Consider the following 20,847-nt stretch of genomic DNA (forward strand, 5'->3'; position numbering starts at 1 on the left):
TGCATTCAAAAGGGGAACACTGGGTCACCATTCTTGTGATCGGCAGGAGCCCCATCAGTCAGACATCTGCAGATCATTCAATTATCTCCTATCCTGTAGATAAGAGATAAATCTTCATAATGGGACAACTCTTTTAACTGTTAATCCAATCATTATTTCCTTCTCTGAAATACAGATGGGTGCAAAACGTATAAATGCAAAAAATTAACGGATCATTTTTCAGGTTTTGAAGGACAACCATGAAAGTGAAGACTACAAAGGCTATAAATGCACAAATCATAAAAAATCATAGGCCATATTTACCAGTACTCTGTGTAGAGTGCCCACAATGCTGAGCATCTTGTCTTATCTAACATTATATGACTGCCCGATAGGCTACTAGCCAGCACGGTGCACTACATGTACCATATGACCAGCGCCCTTAGGGTACAGCCTCACATGACGCATGTGTGTTGAAAATCTGCAGCATTTATAGTAGCAGCAACTTGTATGAGATTTTTTAAAATGGATCCCGGACATAACTTGATGTGCGTGTGGATTTTACATTTTCGCCACAGATTTTACACTTTGCAATTCAGAGAGTGAAATCAACCGTAAACCTGCAGCATTTTGGTTATGTATTCTGCAACAAAATCTGCATCCTTTTTCTGCTGCAGACTTCCAGATGCGTTCCCACCAGAAGCTTTTTTCCTTACCTTTTAATCAGAACACCCTTCATGACATCAGGTGTTCATTTGCCCCAGATGCAAGGTCTTTGGATGGCACCAGCTCAGGAGATGGCACTCAGCAGACACTTGGTGGCAGAGTCGGTGATTCTACGATCATGCTGATCATAGACTTTTAGCCCTTTAGATGCCGTGGTCAGTTGTGACCACAGCACCTGAGTGGTCAATTACTTGGAGCTCTGCTCTCCTGGCATTCGAATTGCTCCCCCATGGCGAGATTGTGGGAGCCGTTTGGTTGCCTTGGGCCTTTTGAAGGCTCTAAAGCAGGCGTCCTCAAACTGCGGCCCTCCAGCTGTTGCAAAACTACAACTCCCAGCATGCCCGAACAGCCTACAGGTATCTGCCTACAGCAGGGCATTGTGGGAGTTGTAGTTTTACAACAGCTGGAGGGCCGGAGTTTGAGGATGCCTGCTCTAAAGCCTGCCATAGGGAAGTTCCTATTGCACTGAGTCTTACATAGACTGCAGTAGTAAATCATTGCAGTCTATGGTTAGCGCCTAGGGCAGTGATGGCGAACCTATGGCACGGGTGCCAGAGGCGGCACTCAGAGCCCTCTCTGTGGGCACCCGAACCCTGATAAAAGTCTATGGTGTACCAATATGCCTTTGACTTTTCCTGCCATTCATCAGCGCAGGCGCACTATGAACAGCGCAGGCAGCGCACTGAATGTAGGCAGCTATCATAGCTAAATGATACAGTACATTGAAGATATACTATATTGGACTGTGGTATTCAGGGTAAATTGCCATGTCGGCACTTTGCGATAAATACGTTGGTTTTGGGTTGCAGTTTGGGCGCTCGGTCTCTAAAAGGTTCGCCATCACTGGCCTATGGGAACTAAAATGTATGTAAGTAATGTGTAAGAAAAGTAAAAAAAAATTGAAAAATATTAAAAAATAAAATTCAAATTACCGCCTTTCCCCATTTTAGTAACAGCACCTCTATGAATACCTATACAGCACGGTGGCTCAGTGGTTATCACTTGTGCCTTGCAGTGTTGGGGTCCTAGGTTCAAATCCTGCGTTTATATGTTCTCCCCGTGTTTGCGTGGCTTTTCTCCCACACGCCAAAGACATACTGATAGGGACCTTAGATTGTGAGTAGGGATGAGCGAATTTTTCAAAAAGCCGGTTAGCCTAATTTTTAGGAAAAAATGTGGTTCGATCGGAATTTATTCGCAGTGAATTTCGTTAAAAAAAACGGCTTTTTTCTGGCTGCAGAGAGCCTTTATAGTGGTGTAGAACACTGTGCCTTGCAGTAACAGACATAGCGAGTCCGCTGTGGTAGTGAAACAATACTGTGAGTCAGTATGACATGTAGATGACAGGCGTCACTCTTAGAATCACTGCACACTTCACTTATTGGGCAGTCACGGGGCCAAAACTGACCAAATAACTCAAGTAGGAACTCAGCCTTACAGGTCAATGTTAGCGTCAAGAAGAAGCGCACTCCTTTTACACCGTCGTCAGCTGATTCCACATAGATGTCTACAGAACCTGTTCTATTAAACGCTTATACAAGTAGAGCCCCCCGACAGAGTGGAGAGGGTGTCAGCAGTAAGTTTGTGTTGATGTCACAGATTATTTTGCCCCTCCTCTGATCCGTCAGAACAATAACCTCCAAAAAACGGATCCTGTCTGTTGAGCCTCCGCCTTTACAATATATAACTGCACCGCTGCACGGCAAATATATTTTTCTTTTGCCACTAATACACGACAAAAACGGCTTTGGAACATATAACTGCACCTCTGATTTGCAAATATATATTTTCTTTTTCCACTAAAACACTCAACAAAAGGCTTTAGAACATATAACTGCACCGCTGCACGGCAAATATATTTTACTTTTGCCACTAATACATGACAAAAAGGGCTGTAATTTTCACACTTCACCACACAATGGCAAATAAGCCCTCTTTTTCCCACTAATAAAAGCCAAAAAATGCTTACAACTGCACCGCACATGGGCAAATAAAACATCAAAATATTTCCTTGTAGATAACCTTGTTAATGTCTGTACCAAACAGCACTTTTACCCAAATAACAAGAACGGTTTGATGAAATTACAGAGCTGTATAATGGCAATTTGGTTCCCCAGTCAGTGCAGCAAGGTGTAATAGGATTGTTCCTATTACCCAGGCTGTAACCTCCCCTACTGAACCCTGTTCTACATAAATCCAGTGGAATGATTCCTCCCTATCCTTTCCCTACACCTTGAATAATCATTCCCTGAACTTGTAAATCTTTTTTTTTTTACAACAATGACGTTTTTTCTAACACTGTCCCTAGCGCCTGCTGAAGTCTCTCCCTGCACTAAGTACAGTACACTGGTAAATGGCAGAATCCAAGATGGCTGAGGCTATTTATAGGGCTGTGACATCACAGGGCTGGCTGGCTGCTGGTTTGCTGCATGCATGGTATTATGGTTGATCCCGCGTTCCCAGAGTTCTTTGCTCCATGTCCTCACACGTGCAGCAGCCATTTTAGAATCAAATTTTGCGAATCAAATTTTTCCTGAAATTCCGATCAAATTCCACGTCAGCTTCGATTCGCTCATCTCTAATTGTGAACCCCATCGGGGACAGCTTGATGATAACATCTGTAAAGCGCTGTGGAATATAGTAGTGCTATATAAAAGCATAAAATAAATACATTTGAAAACATTTTTCGTGAACAGAGTAACAGAAAAAAAATCTAAATGGCTGATTTGTTCTTTGGTTGATACGCCTCCCCCCAAAAATCGAAAATGAGCCCTCACGCAGCTCCGTAGTCATAAACAAAATGGGGGTCAGATTATGGTAATGAGCTCCAGGTGGAGGGGAGCTATAAAACAACTGCTAACGGTAGCGGTAGCGGTAGCTACAACTAGAGGGAGCTCAGTGCAAAGAGAGCCTCCATTAATTTCAGTGGCAGCTGTATTCCTATGAACTGATCTCCCCCTAGTGGTGGCTGCAGGCAGACAGTTTTAAAATATACTATATGAGGGAAAGAAGGAGACAAAGAGCTGCTGAGATTTACGTGCTTATACCAGTTTTCTGGTGTAACTACGTTGAGAAATATGGTGTTCCGCTTTTTCTGACTTGGAAGCCGGGTAAACTCAAACATTTTTTAGAAATCTCATGGGATAAAGACGTGGGCCCTATACTAAATTTTGCTATGTAGCCCTAAGAGACCTATTATGATTTGTCTATGATTGGGGAACCTAGACACTTCTTTTCTGTTTATGGAATTGGGTTATCTCCGATCTCGAGTGACCCTGCTTTCACACCTGAGCGTTTCACGCACGTTTTTATGCGCGTTTTTTGTAATAGTAAACGCGCGTTTGACGCGCGTTTGTGTGATTGACTGCAGTGTCCTATGGCCACAAACGCGCGTCAAAACGCCCCAAAGAAGCTCAAGTACTTGATTATGCGTCGGGCGTTTTACAGCGCGATCGTACGCGCTGTAAAACACCCAGGTGAGAACCATTCCCATAGGGAAGCATTGGTTTTCATGTGTTGAGCGTTTTACAGCGCGTTTGAACGCGCTGTAAAACGCTCAGGTGTGAACTTAGGGTGAGAGCTGGGTGACTGGCTGCTGTATAATACAGTTGGCAACCACAAGCGATGGTGTGGGCCCAGCTCCTGAGCCTGCACCATCACTGTGACACACTATTATGGCACATCACAGAGTGGGAATGGGTTAAAAAGCTCATACTGTGAAACACACAGGGCCAAACTCTAGAGATGGGACCCAGCTTTGCAGATCTGTCCAGCTTCCAGCGACTGTTCACCGCAGAGGTCTGTTATTCTTTTATTTTATCCCTTTTTATTACTAGATCTGTTTTGCTCATATATGCATGTCAATGTTATTTCATCCTTTTTGTAACCTTCATAAAGTGGTTATCCAAGCTAATTACCAAAATGACCACTGCAGCCAATCAAAGTCTTTTGCTATACCATCGCACCATTACTTGTGGGTGCCAGTTGTATTATACAGCAGGCACCCAGCTCTCACTGCCGACATCAGAGATACCTTCGATTCCAGCATTGATTGCCTGCAGTGGTCACGTGTCGTAAACCTGAATGTCACTGCTAGTGATGAGCAAAACTGGATTCGCTACTTAATAGAATTTCACAAAGAAATTTTATTTGCAACAATTGACTTTGTCAAGAATCGCATTCCATTGCATGCGCAATGACAGGAAACAGCGATCGCACCGCCCCCTGTCATTGACTCCCTCAGATGCCATGTTCATAGCTGATTGCGGCATCCGATATTAAAATTGAAGCCTTTCAGGGGTTAATCAGGGTTAAAAAAATATATATATATTCACCTTATCCGTTTGTTCACGGAGAGGCTGAGGCGGCCATCTTGATTGAAGAAACTGCACGAGATTGAAGTCATCACTAGTGTTGAGAGAAGTTTCCGAAAATTCAATTTGGCTGCTTCACCGAATTTCACAAAGAAATTCTCTTCGGGACGAATTACTTAGTCACAAAGTGCATTTATTTGTAAGTAGCGGGCGCAATGACTATGGAGTGCTTTCGTGGGGCTCCGTTCCATGCTTCTGTTCCGCAAAAAAGATATAACTTGTTCTATCTTTTTGCGGAACAGACGGATTGCGGACTCCATTCAAGTGAATGGGTCCGCGATCCGCATGCGGATGGCCTACGATCGGTGCCTGTGCATTGTGGACCGCAATCAGCCACGTGTGAAAGACGCCTAAGACAGACCTTTATGCTAGCATTGTGGCCCAATTTTGGCACAAAATAGCACAACTTATGGCGCGCCCCTTTTACTCCTTTCTGCTCAGCTCCATCCTCTTGTTGAGCATATCGGAAAAAAGTGTACAAACTGTGGATGCGCCAATTTGCGATACTTTTTGGCTCAAACACATTAGTAATTCTGGGCCCCTGCGAGCAGAGAGTTATACAGGGCATACATTATCTTATGTAACATTAATGTGTTCCAAATATGATACACACTGTATATGCCCTCCATTTGTACCTGTCCTCAGTGAGGCTCCTGGTCTTATTTCCATGCTTCAGGCAAGCACATGTTGGTTCAGTTTCCTCAGTTAAATTAAAGAAGACCTGTTGGCAGAAGCGACCAAGATAGGGTTGACTCTGCTGATTAATATGATACCTGTCCTTTGAAAATCAGTGGCGACATTCCTGAGAAAAAAGACTTTTATTCTTTATGGAAATGAGGACTTCAGTGCACCAAGGGATGTGGCCAGCCCTGAAAAACCAAGGATCTGGGGTGGACCAAGGGGTTTGGCCAGCCCTCAAAAACTGAGGAGCTGAGATGCACTGAGGAGCTTGGGCCTGTCCCCTGCTGCACCAAAGCCCCCATTTTTTTTCTTGGGAACATCACAATCAATTTTCACAAGAAAGGTATAATTCTAATCAGCAAGATCAACCCCACCAGAGTAAGCCTGGTTTAATCTTGTTGATCCTGCTGACAGGTGCTCTTTAAAGGGGTTGTCCATAGATGCTCCTTCGCTTTTCCTGTTATTGAGCATGGAGTGATTCAACTGCATGCTTAGGCAGTCGGGTTGGAAACCTGACTGCCCAACGTGCAATTGTGTCTCTCCATACTCAATGTCAGTTAAGGCGGAAGAGTATGGACAACCCCTTTAAGCATGATCAATTAGTGTAAAAACAAAGTAAGGCCCCTGTCACGGATGATCTGCGAGAATATTGAACCGTCCTCCCAATATTATCAATATTACTATCCCTTATTGATCAATGGGTCTATTAAACAGTATTTATTTCCATAGGTCCCTGAAGCTACAGGCCCCAGAACCTACAATCTGATTACTCAGAGTGTCTCCTTCTGTGTACCCAGAAAACAAAAGGGTCCTTTTGTTCAAGTCAGCCAATAGATGCCCAGCAGGTAACGCAATTACAGCTGGTTTCCTTAGGTTGATCCTACACAAAAGAACTTCCCTTTCTGCAGAGATATTACAGCTAGGTGTGAAGACTACACCTGGGGGGAGCCATTTGGTGTCGCTGCCATAAGGGGCTTGTAAGCTAGCTTGAATTGAGACAGGCCAGCACCAAGGTTCCACATGAATCTGAGATATGATTTTTACCCTTTTTAAGAGAGACCATGCATCTTACGGACGTAAAAATTACGTTATCGTGTCACTCAGAATTCACTGGACATTTACATATGACAAACATAACTCTAGGAGATGCCCAGGTAAAGTTATAGTGTTACCCCATCATAGAACCAGGTATAATAGTCATATTTGGTATCCCTGGACTCCATATTTTGCGGGGAATGTGAATCTGTGCTTGTTACTTATGTACAGCGGAGACATCCCGAGATATGGCACATTATATATTTCAGAACTGGCATTCATCTCAGAAATACAGCCGGCCCCAGCAGGCGGACTCTCAATTCTCCGCCTTGATTCTGGGATCCTTATAACAAGGGCCTAGAATATGCTAAAGGAGTTCTCCACTTTTAACAACACCTGAAGAGGGCCTCAGCCAGAGAACCCATGGGCTGTAAGCAGATTCGGATTATTACACTCTGGACAAAGGTTTCTTGGACTTTATCCCTGCAACTGACTATTTCACCATCTCTTCTGCGGAAAATAAGTATTTTCTTTCTTTTCTCCCTTTTTGTTTATTGGACTATACTTTCCTTAATCACTGCACATATTGAGAAGTTGTATTGTATATATATAATAAATGACCTCCAAGTCATTTCTCTAGCCATATGCCTGCTTTCAAACACTGCAAAAACTTACCCTAGCCTCTCCGAAGAGGAAGCTACTCAGTTCTGTTATCCAGATAGTAGGTTCCTTGCTCCCATAAATTGCAAGGTGGTGGCAGTTAAACTACCCTGTGTGTGGTTCCAGTCCGTTCGTTCACATGCTTACTTGTGGTCAACCCGCGCTTTCAGCCTATCGACTGTACGGACTCAAGTTAGACTGTCGGTGTGCTGAAAGTGGCTGGGAGGCCTGTTTGCGGATTGACCACTAGGGGAGCTGTAACGGTTTCGTGACGTATTGTGGCCGCGGCGGTCGCAGTTCCTCACAGCCCCTTTCACACGAGCGAGTTTTCCGCGCTGGTGCAATGCGTGACGTGAACGCATTGCACCCGCACTGAATCCGGACCCATTCATTACGATGGGGCTGTGCACACGAGCGGTGATTTTCACGCATCACTTGTGCGTTGTGTGAAAATCGCAGCACGTTCTATATTCTGTGTTTTTCATGCAACGCAGGCCCCATAGAAGTGAATGGAGCTGCGTGAAAATCACAAGCATCCGCAAGCAAGTGCAGATGCGGTGCAAATTTCACGCACGTTTGCTAGGAGACGATCGGGATGGGGACCCGATCATTATTATTTTCCCTTATAACATGGTTATAAGGGAAAATAATAGCATTCTGAATACAGAATGCATAGTACAATAGGGCTGGAGGGGTTAAAAAAATAAATAAAATAATATAACTCACCTTAATCCACTTGATCGCGCAGCCCGGCTTCTCTTCTGTCTTTATCTTTGCTATGCACAGGAAAAGGACCTTTGATGATGTCACTGCGCTCATCACATGGTCCGTCACATGATCCATCACCATGGTAAAAGATCATGCGATGGGCCTTGTGATGAGCGCATCAAAGGTCCTATTCCTCAAAGAAGAAGACAGAAGAAGAAGACTTGTTCGGGCTGCGCGAACAAGTGGATTAAGGTGAGTTCAATTTTATTTTTATTTTTTTAACCCCTTCAGCCCTATTGTTCTATGCATTCTGTATTAAGAATGCTATTATTTTCCATTTTAACCATGTTATAAGGGAAAATAATACAATCTAGACAACACCAAACCCAAACTTCTGTGAAGAAGTCCGGGTTCGGGTCTGGGTACCAAACATGCCGATTTTTCTCACGCGCGTGCAAAACGCATTACAATGTTTTGTACCGGCGCGGAAAAAACGCAAACATGGAACGCAATCGCAGTAAAAATTGACTTGTTTTAGTGTCAAAATCGCACCATTTTCCCTGAACGCACCCTGAACACATCCGGCCCCAATCCGCAACGCCCGTGTGAAAGGGGCCTAATAGAAATAAAGGACAAAATGCTAACTTTTTGCAGGTATTAATTACTCTTGTCAGCTTGTTACCCACGGTGAACACTGACGTTCTTTTAATAGTATAACGTTTCTGAATTATTCTTGTTTTTCCCCTTATCATTTTGACTCACCACTTCTAATGTCTGTACCACTTAGATCAAGTAACTGGAGTGACTTTAAGGAATCCTCTTGGGCTTGTGTTGCATTAAGTGCAAAAGCTGACTCGGCAATGTCTCCCATTGTGCTCCGACTGGCTCCAATCGACGTGAATGATAAATTAAGTGACATCAGATTTGGGAAACAGGAAAAGGCAAATGGTTGGATGTGAAATATGAGATTTTCAGCAAGGGATAGCTTTCTGAGATTCTTCAACATCAGACACTTTGGTACAACTGTTAACAAATTATTGCTTAGGTCCAGTGACTCCAGTTCAGGCAGGACATGAATTCCCCAGTGAATCTCTTCGATTTGGTTGTGTGCTAAAGACAAGATGCGGAGCTTGGAAAGGTCAACCACGTCATGGTCCTCAATTACAGTTATGTTGTTGAAGCTCAAATCCAACTCCTCTATCGTTCGAGAAAGACACGTTGGAAACGCATCTAAGTTTAGATTCTGTAGGTGGCATTTGACATTGCATTGCTCCCCACAGTGAGGGTCGGTAATATTCACTTGTTCTGCTAGATTTTTGGAGACGGTAACTGTTTGGTCTGTGCTGTTGAGAAGAGCCACTAATGCCCCCATCTTAATCAAAAGCAGCAGCAAGGTGAACATTTTCTGGGGGTTGCCAATAAATTTAATGCAAACCTGCAAAAGCAAAATAATAAAAAAATAACATTATTACATTTATTTAAACAGTACCTATAGTGAAAAAAAAACCTTTATAGTGGTCTTAGATCCAGATATGTAGTACCTTGTGGAACCCTTTTCATCAAAGTTCACCCACTTAAGCTGAAGACTGCCCCTTCCTAATTCGATTGTATGATTGTCTTCCATGTTATAAACACAGTGTTGCTGCCGTCCAGCCACCGTTCCCTATTTGTACAAACATGCTAACTCACAGTAGACTTGTCACTCCTCTTTCCTCTGTTAGTACTGGGCCCTATACTCTTCAATATATTTATTAATGATCTTGTAGAAGGCTTGCATAGTAAAGTATCAATTTTCGCAGATGATACTAAACTGTGTAAAGTAATTAACACTGATGAGGACAGTATACTACTACAGAGGGATCTGGATAGACTGGAGGCTTGGGCAGATAAGTGGCAGATGAGGTTTAACACTGACAAATGTAAAGTTATGCACATGGGAAGGAAAAATGCAAGTCACCCGTACATACTAAATGGTAAAACACTCGGTAACACTGACATGGAAAAGGATCTAGGAATTTTAATAAACAGCAAACTAAGCTGCAAAAACCAGTGTCAGGCAGCTGCTGCCAAGGCCAGTAAGATAATGGGTTGCATCAGAAGGGGCATAGATTCCCGTGATAAGAACATATTCCTACCACTTTACAAATCGCTAGTCAGACCACACATGGAGTACTGTGTACAGTTCTGGGCTCCTGTAAACAAGGCAGACATAGCAGAGCTGGAGAGGGTTCAGAGGAGGGCAACTAAAGTAATAACTGGAATGGGGCAACTACAGTACCCTGAAAGATTATCAAAATTAGGGTTATTCACTTTAGAAAGAAGACCACTGAGGGGAGATCTAATTAATATGTATAACTATATCAGGGGTCAGTACAGAGATCTATCCCATCATCTATTTATCCCCAGGACTGTGACAAGGGGACATCCTCTGCGTCTAGAGGAAAGAAGGTTTGTACACAAACATAGAAGAGGATTCTTTACGGTAAGAGCAGTGAGACTATGGAACTCTCTGCCTGAGGAGGTGGTGATGGTGAGTACAATAAAGGAATTCAAGAGGAGCCTGGATGTATTTCTGGAGCTTAATAATATTACAGGCTATAGCTACTAGAGAGGGGTCATTGATACAGGGAGTTATTCTGATTGCCTGATTGGAGTCAGGAAGGAATTTTTTATTCCCCTAAAGTGGGGAAAATTGGCTTCTACCTCACAGGGTTTTTTTTTTCCTTCTTCTGGATCAAATTGAAGGATAACAGGCCGAACTGGATGGACAAATGTCTTTTTTCGGCCTTATGTACTATGTTACTATGTTACATTTTTTTGTTTACGCAGCAGAGTCTGTCTGCTCGAAACAGTGCAGAGGCTGCTATAATCACAAGTCTTTACTAATCAGCAAGGCTACTCTACAGACCTGTGTGGCTGGGATATTCAAGCTATCCTCTCCCATATTCTTACGCTCCTCAATTCTGTGATAAGAAATTTGTTTTTAGAAATTTAGATTTATCCATTTGTAAGAGGTTTGTCGAATTAGAAAAGACCCAGCTAAGACAGCATTACAGTGGCCTTCCATCCGCACCTTCTGTTTTAGTCAGTATTAGAGGAGGGCAGATAGAAAGAAGTAACATATGACTGGAGGATCAGACTGTACATAGGGTTTTGATCTTAGTCTGACCATGGAGATGTGTAGGTCTGCATAGACACTGTATACACAAACTGCTGAATATTTATGTTGAAGACTATAGGTGTTGACAAAGATAATGAAAATGCCCAGTTGTCAATTTATTTATTCATTTGTAGGTGAAATAACAGAAGAACAGGACAACATAGAGGGGGACATTTATCAAATCTGCTAGCCAGTGGCATAAAAATGTTGCAAGCGATGTCACGTGCAACATTTTGTGCTTATTTTTGCGACATTTGGTGAGCCTCGCCACTTTCACAAGGGATGTGAAAAGTTTGTCAGGGTTAGAGATTAGAATAGTGTTATGTTTCATTTATGATGTGTGACTATTTAAAAAGTCTTTAAAAAAAGTCGCACCTCCGCGCCAGCCAACCCCCTGGTGTACTTTCATTGACAGTTTGCAAAACAACATAGCACTTGCGCCAAAATTTAATAAGACTGAGCGCCACTTTATAAATTTGGTGCAGCAACACAAACCAAAGACAGACTTAAAGGGAACCTGTCACCAGTTTTATGGTGTCTTAACTAAGGGCAACATAAATAAGTGACTGATTCTCTTAGCAAAATGCTGGGTGATTTTCTTTAATTTACCTAGTCAATCTGCCAGCATCTTGTATTGAAAAGCTCCAGCTCATAATGATGAGTCCTGAATATTCATGAGCTCCTCACTGTCCCAGCCCACCTGCTGCTGATTGACAGTTATTTTCCATATGAATCAGCAGCAGGTGGGCAGGGGAGTGGCTATAGCTCTGAATTAAAAAAACGCTATACTCACTGACATCACGCTGGACTCAAATCAGATCATTAGCATGCGGCATGTGGCATCTTTGTGTGTATATTATGAGGTAACCATCTGTCACACCAGTAAGTGAATACATCTAAGGCACTTTTTAGTAGTTAATGATTGTATATCATTAGTTAGATTATAATCAAATATCCTCAGGATAGGTCATCAATATCAGATCGCCGGGGGTCCTACACCCGACAACCCTGCTGATCAGTTGTATGAGGAGAAGGCGTGTGCAGTGCGCATTTGCCGTTTCCCTTCTCTGTTCCCCTCCGCTGCTGTACGTCTATGTATTTGCCATAGACAGCAGTGGTGAACAGGAAGAACGATGGGAGATGGCATATGCGCACTGCTGATACAGCTGATCGTTGAGGCTGGCGGGTGTCCTGCCCCCGTCGAGGATGGGTCATCAGTAGTAAAAGCCGAACAACCACTTTAAAGCTGACACCAAAAACACCTCAAATGATAAATTCCCTCCAGAGTTCCTACAATAGAATCAGCTGTTATTGAGGAATACAACAGAGATGGACAGAGAGATGCCATTTCCACTTCAACAATGGGGGAAATTTACTAATCAAAAGGATCCAGAAAGCTGGTGTAACATACTTTGCATCACATTATATAATTATTTTTTGACAAGGGAGCATGTGGCGACAAAGTGAATAACGAGGGCGCTTGGGACTGCAGGGGGAGGAGGGAAAAGGCGCATGAGGGGTTGATGCTCTGGTGGGAAAATCCAGGCAAAGGGTTGATTAATGCACAACCAGAGGAGTGCCTGGAGCGAGATATAAAAGAGCAGGAGGGGCTAAGGCAGAGCCCACCAAGGGCAGACAGGACATGCCCGCCTGCCCGCCCTGATTTGGTTTTTGGAATATCAATTGATTTTGTTGGAGGTTTTTGGTTTTTCGTGGTGTTTTTTCTTTCAGAATTGTCACAGCTGGCGAAAGGTCGCCCTGAAACAAGTGGGAAATCCTACATGCGTCGCTGCCTACAGCGGTCGGCATAATAGGAGGTTATGTGTCTTTGGAAAACAGAAAGTTGGGTTGCGTTAAATGACTGTTTTCAGGGCTCACAATGTTAGATGTGGTTAAAGGGGTTCTGCACCTTCATTTAACTGATGATCTATCCTCTGGATAGATCATCAGCTTCTGATCGGCCGGGGTCCGACACCCGGAACCCCCGCCGATCAGCTGTTTGAGAAGGCAGCGGCGCTCCAGCAGCGCCGCGGCCTTCTCACTGTTTACCGCCGGGCCGCCCGCCCACTGACGTCACGACTTGTATCAACTAGAGTGGGCGCGGCTAAGCTCTGTTCACTTGAATGGAGCTTAGCCGCGCCCACTCTAGTTGATACAAGTCGTGACGTCAGTGGGCGGGCGGCCCGGCGGTAAACAGTGAGAAGGCCGCGGCGCTGCTGGAGCGCCGCTGCCTTCTCAAACAGCTGATCGGCGGGGGTCCCGAGTGTCGGACCCCCGCCGATCAGAAGCTGATGATCTATCCAGAGGATAGATCATCAGTTAAATAAAAGTGCAGAACCCCTTTAAATAAAGCCGTGGCCACCCCAAAATTCTGCCCAATAAGAGTGTGATGGTTTTATTTACAAGGTTTGGTTGAGCCTGGATGGTTTAATTGTAAGATAGTGGGTCACTCCCTGCAGTCATGGTTTATCGTTAAATGGGGCATGGCTTAAGATGCAACAATGTACACCAAAATATTTCAGCAAAATTCTAGTGCAAAGTAGTCAGCTTAGAGGGAGAATAAGCCTTGACCGGCGTATTGTCGAGTCGCTTACCTCTTAAACTCCACTCCCCCTCCCAATAATGACAGACTCAGCAAGTGGATTATATGGCCACAGCAGCCTTTTATTAATAACATAAATACAAATAAATATCATAAATACATAACTTAACCCTTGGCCTTCCCACCTGAAGGCCCCGCCCTAAAACCTTACCAAGAACCCATGAATGCCAACACGGGGAGGGTCCTTGGAGCCCCATAAATGACGGATAACTGGCCTCGCCCTCAGTTAAATTACCTCTAGCCGATAAACGCCAGCTCAGAGGCAGGAACCGGTAACCAAGGGCAACCAACTTGGGCTGCTACCCGCCATATCACACCTTAAACCAGTACATGGGGAGTCCAGAGCCTCCTTTGGCTCCCTCCCCACCACGCCAGAGCCACCATAACCACCAACTCGAAGGACCCCCCACCGCCCCAGGCCGCTATGACAAAGCTTACCCTCCAATCACTGCCGGACCATCCGTAATCCACTCGCAACCCCCCGGCCTAACCCCAACACGAAGCAACACTCGAGGACCCCAACCTAACCCAGGCAAACAGCAGCCAAAATAACAACAAAAAGGGGTGGGTGGGCGGGGGCTGCTGCCACACTGCCGTCCTCACAAAATGGCCCCTTTTCCCGCCCCTGCTAACCCTTTTAACCCCTTAGCCACACCTCCATCCCTTCCGTCACTATCCTTCCTCCTTAACCCTTTGTAATCCTCTCCCTCCAAGCCCCAGTCATGCCAGGCCTCCACCCAGCCTTGCAGCCCTGATTCCGGCCTGCACTGGACAGGACACAGATGCGCCAAATGTATCATTCCTCACAGAAGCCACTGAGATAAGAAGTATCTCCACACAGTGACTAATCTTCTGACTGCTGTGTGGCTAGCCCCTAAACTCTCATCAATCATGGCTGATTGTCAGGCAGATTATTGAGGATGAACGTTCCTACGAATGCTCATTCCCGACAATCTGCCCGTCTAAAGGTGTAGCCGATCACTCGATGAATGAGTGAAACTGTTGTTTGTGCAGGCAAGTAAATGATGGTTTCTGGGCAGCAGATTGCGCAGTCTAAACAGCACTCTACTGCCCAGAAACGATGCAGCCGTATGTACATGCAGCGCTTCACCACCTTCCCGATAATCGGCTGCTCCTCTGGCTGTGTAAACCCACCATTAGGCCTCTCACACGAGCGGGTTTTCTGTCCGGGTGCAATGCGTGTAGTCAATGCATAACATCTGGACTGAATCCTGTCCCATTCATTTCAATGGGTCTGTGCACACGAGCGTTGTTTTTTCGTTCAGAAAAAAATAGCAGAATGTTCTATATTGTGTGTTTTTCACGAAGCCCTGGCTCCACAGTATCGAATGGGGCTTGTGTGAAATACAGATGACATCTGGATGCAATGAGTTTTTGGCCTCATGCACATGACCGTTCCGTTTTTTGCGGTCCAATCCGCAAAAAACTGAAGCTGTCTGTGTACCTTCCGCAATTTGCGGAACGGAACGGGCGGCCCATTATAGTAATGCCTATTCTTGTTCGCAAAACGGACAAGAATAGGACAGGTTATATTTTTTTTGCAGGGCTACGGAATGGAGCAACGGATGCGGACAGCACACAGAGTGCTGTCCGCATCTTTTGCGACCCCATTGAAGTGAATGGGTCCGCACCCGAACTGCAAAAACTGCGGCTCAAAACAACGGACGTGTGCATGAGGCCTATCTTGCATGCAAAACCATCGGTTTTTCCCTGAACAGATCCTGTCACAATCCGTATCGTTCATGTGAAAGGGCCTTAGGCTTCATGCACATAACCACATCCATATTTCGTTCCGCAAACCACTGATCCGCAAAATATGTACCTCTGTGTGCATTCAGCATTTTTTTTCACTCTCATCAACAGAAAGGTCCGTGTTGCGGAAAGTTGGGGCTGAGCACGCAGTTCTCTTGTAGATGGTACATGAATGGGTAACCATGTAATGCAGAGCGGGAAACGCTCTTTTTTATTAGTGCTTTGCTCTGATGAACGGGGGGACAATAGGATATATAGTCAGAAATCGCCATTGCCAGTCGACCCCTTGTTTTTTTTAATGCAGTTTAAATTTAACCCCTTGGCGCCATTTATATTGCTGGGGCTATGTCGGAAATGTGCGGCATGGTATATATTAGAGCTGACACTCTGCTGCAACAGATAGGCAATAACTCAAAACGTAGCTCTTTAACCCCTTACATGCCATGGTCAACAGTGATCATGGCATCTAAGTACTGCAGTTACACAGAGGAAGAGGGCTCAGCTACTTTTCATTTAGTGATCCATTGCTGATCCAACTTTTTAGTCCATATACAAATGAGCAGTTGAGTGCACTGAGGGCAGACCCAAACTGCTCTGTGCACCCTTGCTCTTTCTGCTTCCTTTGCTAGCTTCTACCTCTCCTTTATGATTGACAAGGCCGGGTAAGATGACTATGCAGCAAAATCTGCAGAAAAAATGGAAACGTTGCGGCTAAAGTAATACTCTGTAGATTTTCCGTTTGCAAATAAGAATAGAAAATGTGTGCAGTGTATTTGGCGCGTGTGAACGTGCCCTAAAAAAGCTGTATAAATATGGTCTTGCGGAAATTGTACTGACCCATAGAATAAATCATTAAAAATAAACCCCAAAAACATTGCTGGAAATGCCCCCCCCCCCCCCCCCCCCCACAGTGCACTGAAGCCCTTATCTGCATTAAGGATAAAAGTATTTGGGGGAGATTTATCAAACTGGTGTAAAGTAGAACTGCCTTAGTTGCCCACAACAACCAATCAGATTCCACCTTTCATTTTCCAAAGGAGCTGTGAAAAATGAAAGGTGGAATCTGATTTGATCTCCCCTTTAGGCCTCATGCACACGACCGTTTCGTTTTTTTGCAGTCTGCAAACCGCGGATCCGCAAAAAACGGAAGCCGTCCGTGTGCCTTCCGCAATTTGCGGAACAGAACGGGCGGCCCATTGTAGAAATGTATATTCTTGTCCGCAAAACATGTATAATAATAATAATAATGTATTTGTGGCACGATTTTACAGTACCATATACATCTCTAATAAGTTAGATATAAAGAGGATCTTCAGAAATACCTGAAGCGTATTATTCACTGGAGCAGAGCACCGGCCCACGTACAAGATGCATTTGATTTATTTGCTCCGCATCAGAAAGATTCTGGAAGATTAAATCTTATTTCTGGATGAGCATGACCATGACCTTCCTGTTCTCTGCCCGTTGTGGACACCTGCACATAGCTACAGTACACCACGGGTGCAGGACATTTGTGGGCGTAACAATAAAACCGATGCATTTTATTCTAAAATACTAAAGACTCTGTGATCTCTATATTGTAGCAATGACTATTTTAAGGGCTCATGCACACGGCCGTTGCCCGCCCGTGGCCGTATTGCAGACCGCATACAGCGGGTTCGCTAGACACAGGCAACGGCCTTGTGCACCCCTCATCACGGATGCGGACCCGTTCACTTGAACATGTTCTATTTTTTTTTACGGTGCGGACGGATCACAGACACATTCAAGTTGAATGAGTCTCGACCCATCCCGGCTGCCGTACGGATGTTGCCCACGCATTGGGGACCGCAAATTGTGGTCCCCAAGGCAGGTAACAGCCGCACAACAGCCGCACAACAGCCGCGTGCATGAGCCCTAAAGCAGGGTTTCTCAACTCCGGTCCTTGGGACCCACCCACCGGTCAGGATTTGAGAATATCCAACAGATCGAATGTGGTAAGTTCTGATGCATGGACACTAATTATATCACCTGCTCAATACTTAGGAAATCCTGAAAACATGACCGGTAGGTGGGTCCCGAGAGCCGGAGTTGAGAAACTCTGGTTTAAAGGGTTTTCTATGATTACAAAAAGGTCAGTTTTCCCCCCCAGAATCAGTTGTTATTGGGCTATATGGGCTGATTCACATCTGTGTTTAACTGATCTGGCAGAGGAACAGTCTGCTGAACTTCACTGGATCCAGCATAGCCAGACATAGGGATGTACTGGAATCTTACAGTGGTCTTGGAAAAAAACAAACAACAAAACAAAAGAGGCCTCATGTCTTAGGTGGGTCCGAATCGACAGAAGACCAGGCAGCATAGGAAGGCAGGGACAACAGAAGTAGTTGGGTCTAGTAATACCGTAGTGCAGCATAAAATACCGCTCTAGCAGAACCAAAGGCCACAGTGCATACCCCATAAATACTTGGTGCTCCTAGCATTAATTACTACTGGCGGATATGAGGAGGGCTCAGTGGGCTGATGCCGGGCCTGGGCATTGGCCCACCTGGAATTTTCCCTGTAGGGTCTATGGCCAGTCCGCGCCCCGGCCCAGACATGGTTTTGCACCACCAGACCCAACTGACTATAATGGGATCTGGCCTCTTTCTGGCTTCGGCCAGACAAAAAGTCATGCATACTTATGTCGCAAAGCCTCTGGATCACTGCCGGATCCCATTATAGTCAATGGGGTCCTGTGAACTTCAAGTGGGTGTTCCTCTGCCGGAACAGCCTGCTGGATCAGTTAAATGCAGATGTGAATCAGCCCTTATTGTGCTGCAGCTTAAACAGAATAGTTCCAGTGAGCTGTAATACCAGACACAACCTATGGACAAGAGTGGTGCTGTAACCTAAAAAAGCTGATACATTTTAGTTGCAACTGACAACACCTTTAATTTATTTTTACTCTAATTAGACAGCTAGATTCTGTGGCTGTAAGATGGCCACATACAGCTAGGACGGAATAATTCATAGTCAACTGCATCCACAGGCATCCACTGTCATTCAGTTATCCCTGACTTTTTATCTGATGGTAAGTAGAGCAGAGCAGTACCTACCGTAGAAGTGAGACACATAACTACAATGGCGGTTGTATCAACCATTTGCATATCTATATAGCTCTATTTATTTTAAAAATAGAGCTATATAGATATATAATTACATTAATCAGCACCAAAGAAAACTAAACAAATAGGGTGTATGCCGTTTTAAAGGGAACCTGTCACCGGGATTTGATATATAGAGCTGAGGACATGGGTTGCTAGATGGCCGCTAGCACATCCGCATTACCCAGTCCCCATAGCTCTGTGTGCTTTTATCGTGTAAAAGAAACAATTTGATACATATGCAAATTAACCTGAGATGAGTCCTGTCCCTGAGATCAGTCCAGCGTAAAAGGAGCCGCCCCGCATCCTCAGAATCTCCTCCTTGCTCCCTGACGTTAGAAACCCAGAGCGCCGTAATCTCGCTATGCTAGCGCATGCACAGTTCCTTCCCTGAGGCTGATGCCAGCACAGGTAAGGAACACTATGACGACACTGCGCATGCGCTAGCTCGTGCATCGCGAGATTACAGCGCTCTGGCTTTCTGACGTCGGGGAGCAGGAAGGAGATTCTGAGGATGCGGGGCGCTGGGCTCCTTCTCGCTGGACTCATCTCAGGGACAGGACTCATCTCAGGGTAATTTGCATATGCATCAAATCGTTTTTTTTACACAATAAAAGCACACAGAGCTATGGGGACTGGGTATTGCGGATGTGCTAGCGGCCATCTAGCAACCAATGTCCTCAGCTCTATACACAAAATCCAGGTGACAGGTTCCCTTTAAGTAAGTCTCTCACCTCCAAAATCAGTTTCAAAGTAAGCATACCGCCATACAGGTGCCCTGAAACATAACATATACGTTTTTTTTGAAAATCCGCTCCTTTAATTTAGAAAACTGCATTTTTTATGCAAATAAAGTTTTGGGTGCGCCATTGATGGTGCCACTCCATTTGGTGCACCATTCTTCTGCCATAACACCTTAAAGTCCCAGGGCATCCCTTCTTGTTTGATTGAAAGTCCCTGACATTTAAAGAGGTTATCCAATATCATAAACAGCGATGCTAGGTCTGCCATTGGCTGCTCCCCCCCGACACCGGAGCAGCGGCGGTGCGGGGACCAGGAGCGGCGCAGGGAGCGGGGAGCCAGGTAAGTATATTCCCTGTGAGGGGCCCGGCACATGGGGGGCTGTTTATGATATTGGATAACCCCTTTAAGAGCCAGCAATGACATAAGGAAAGCCAAGTGCTTTGTCAATGGGGGCAAAACTGAACAAGCATCAATGTCAGTGCAACCAGAATGCATTTTGTTCCGGTTTGTTGCTTTCCTCTGACAGACAGAAAATCGCTGCAAGCAGCATTTTTGTGTGTGGCATGGGAAACTGAAGAAGCCGTATCCGGCACCAAAAACCATATAAGTCAATGGTGTCAGCTCCATTTTTTCCGGATCCGGTTCCCATTGACTTACAATGGTTTCAGTGCCAGATCCAGTTTCTTCATTTTCAATATAATACAACCGGATCCGTTCTGAACGGATGCAGTTGGTTGTATTATTATAACAGAAGCGTTTTGCTGAAGTGCATTGCGCACCGCTGTATATTGGCCAGACCCCAGATGTCACATGTGACCACATTATTATAGTTACTGAGGTAGTAGTGTGGTGATGGGGACATCAGTCCTCTGCAGGTGCTGTTAGCAGAATACATATTTCTTGACAACCTTCTAAAATTATACCCTATAGAGAATTAAAGGAACATGCACAGATTTGTTTTATGGGGGCAGATTTTGTTGGTTTTAGAAAGATTTACAGAAATCAAATGTATATGTTGTGTTTATTATACTTGGGGCTCGTTCACACGACCCTGCCGTTTTTTGCGGTCCGCAAATTGCGGATCCGCAAAACACGGATGGTGCCCATGTGCCTTCCGCAATTTGCGGAACGGAACAGGAGGCCTATTATAGAAATGCCTATTCTTGTCTGCAAAACTGAATTTTTGCGGGGCCACGGAATGGAGCAACGGATGCGGACAGCACACAGGGTGCTGTCCGCATCTTTTGCGGACCAATTGAAATGAATGGTTCCGTATACGGA

General features: G+C 44.9%; 1 protein-coding gene across 1 annotated transcript in view; it reads right to left on the reverse strand.

Annotated features, from left to right (window-relative positions):
* The window catches only part of LRRN4 (leucine rich repeat neuronal 4), a 39,930-nt gene that overhangs the window by 17,686 nt on the left and 1,397 nt on the right, over positions 1-20,847 (reverse strand). Inside the window, exon 2 of the mRNA XM_044291406.1 lies at positions 8,925-9,597. Within this exon, the coding sequence (XP_044147341.1) occupies positions 8,925-9,564 (640 nt within the window). The 5' untranslated portion in view covers positions 9,565-9,597. The remainder of the gene's footprint in view (positions 1-8,924; positions 9,598-20,847) is intronic.

This window comes from Bufo gargarizans, chromosome 4 (assembly GCF_014858855.1).
Source record: "Bufo gargarizans isolate SCDJY-AF-19 chromosome 4, ASM1485885v1, whole genome shotgun sequence".
Lineage (NCBI taxonomy): Eukaryota > Metazoa > Chordata > Amphibia > Anura > Bufonidae > Bufo > Bufo gargarizans.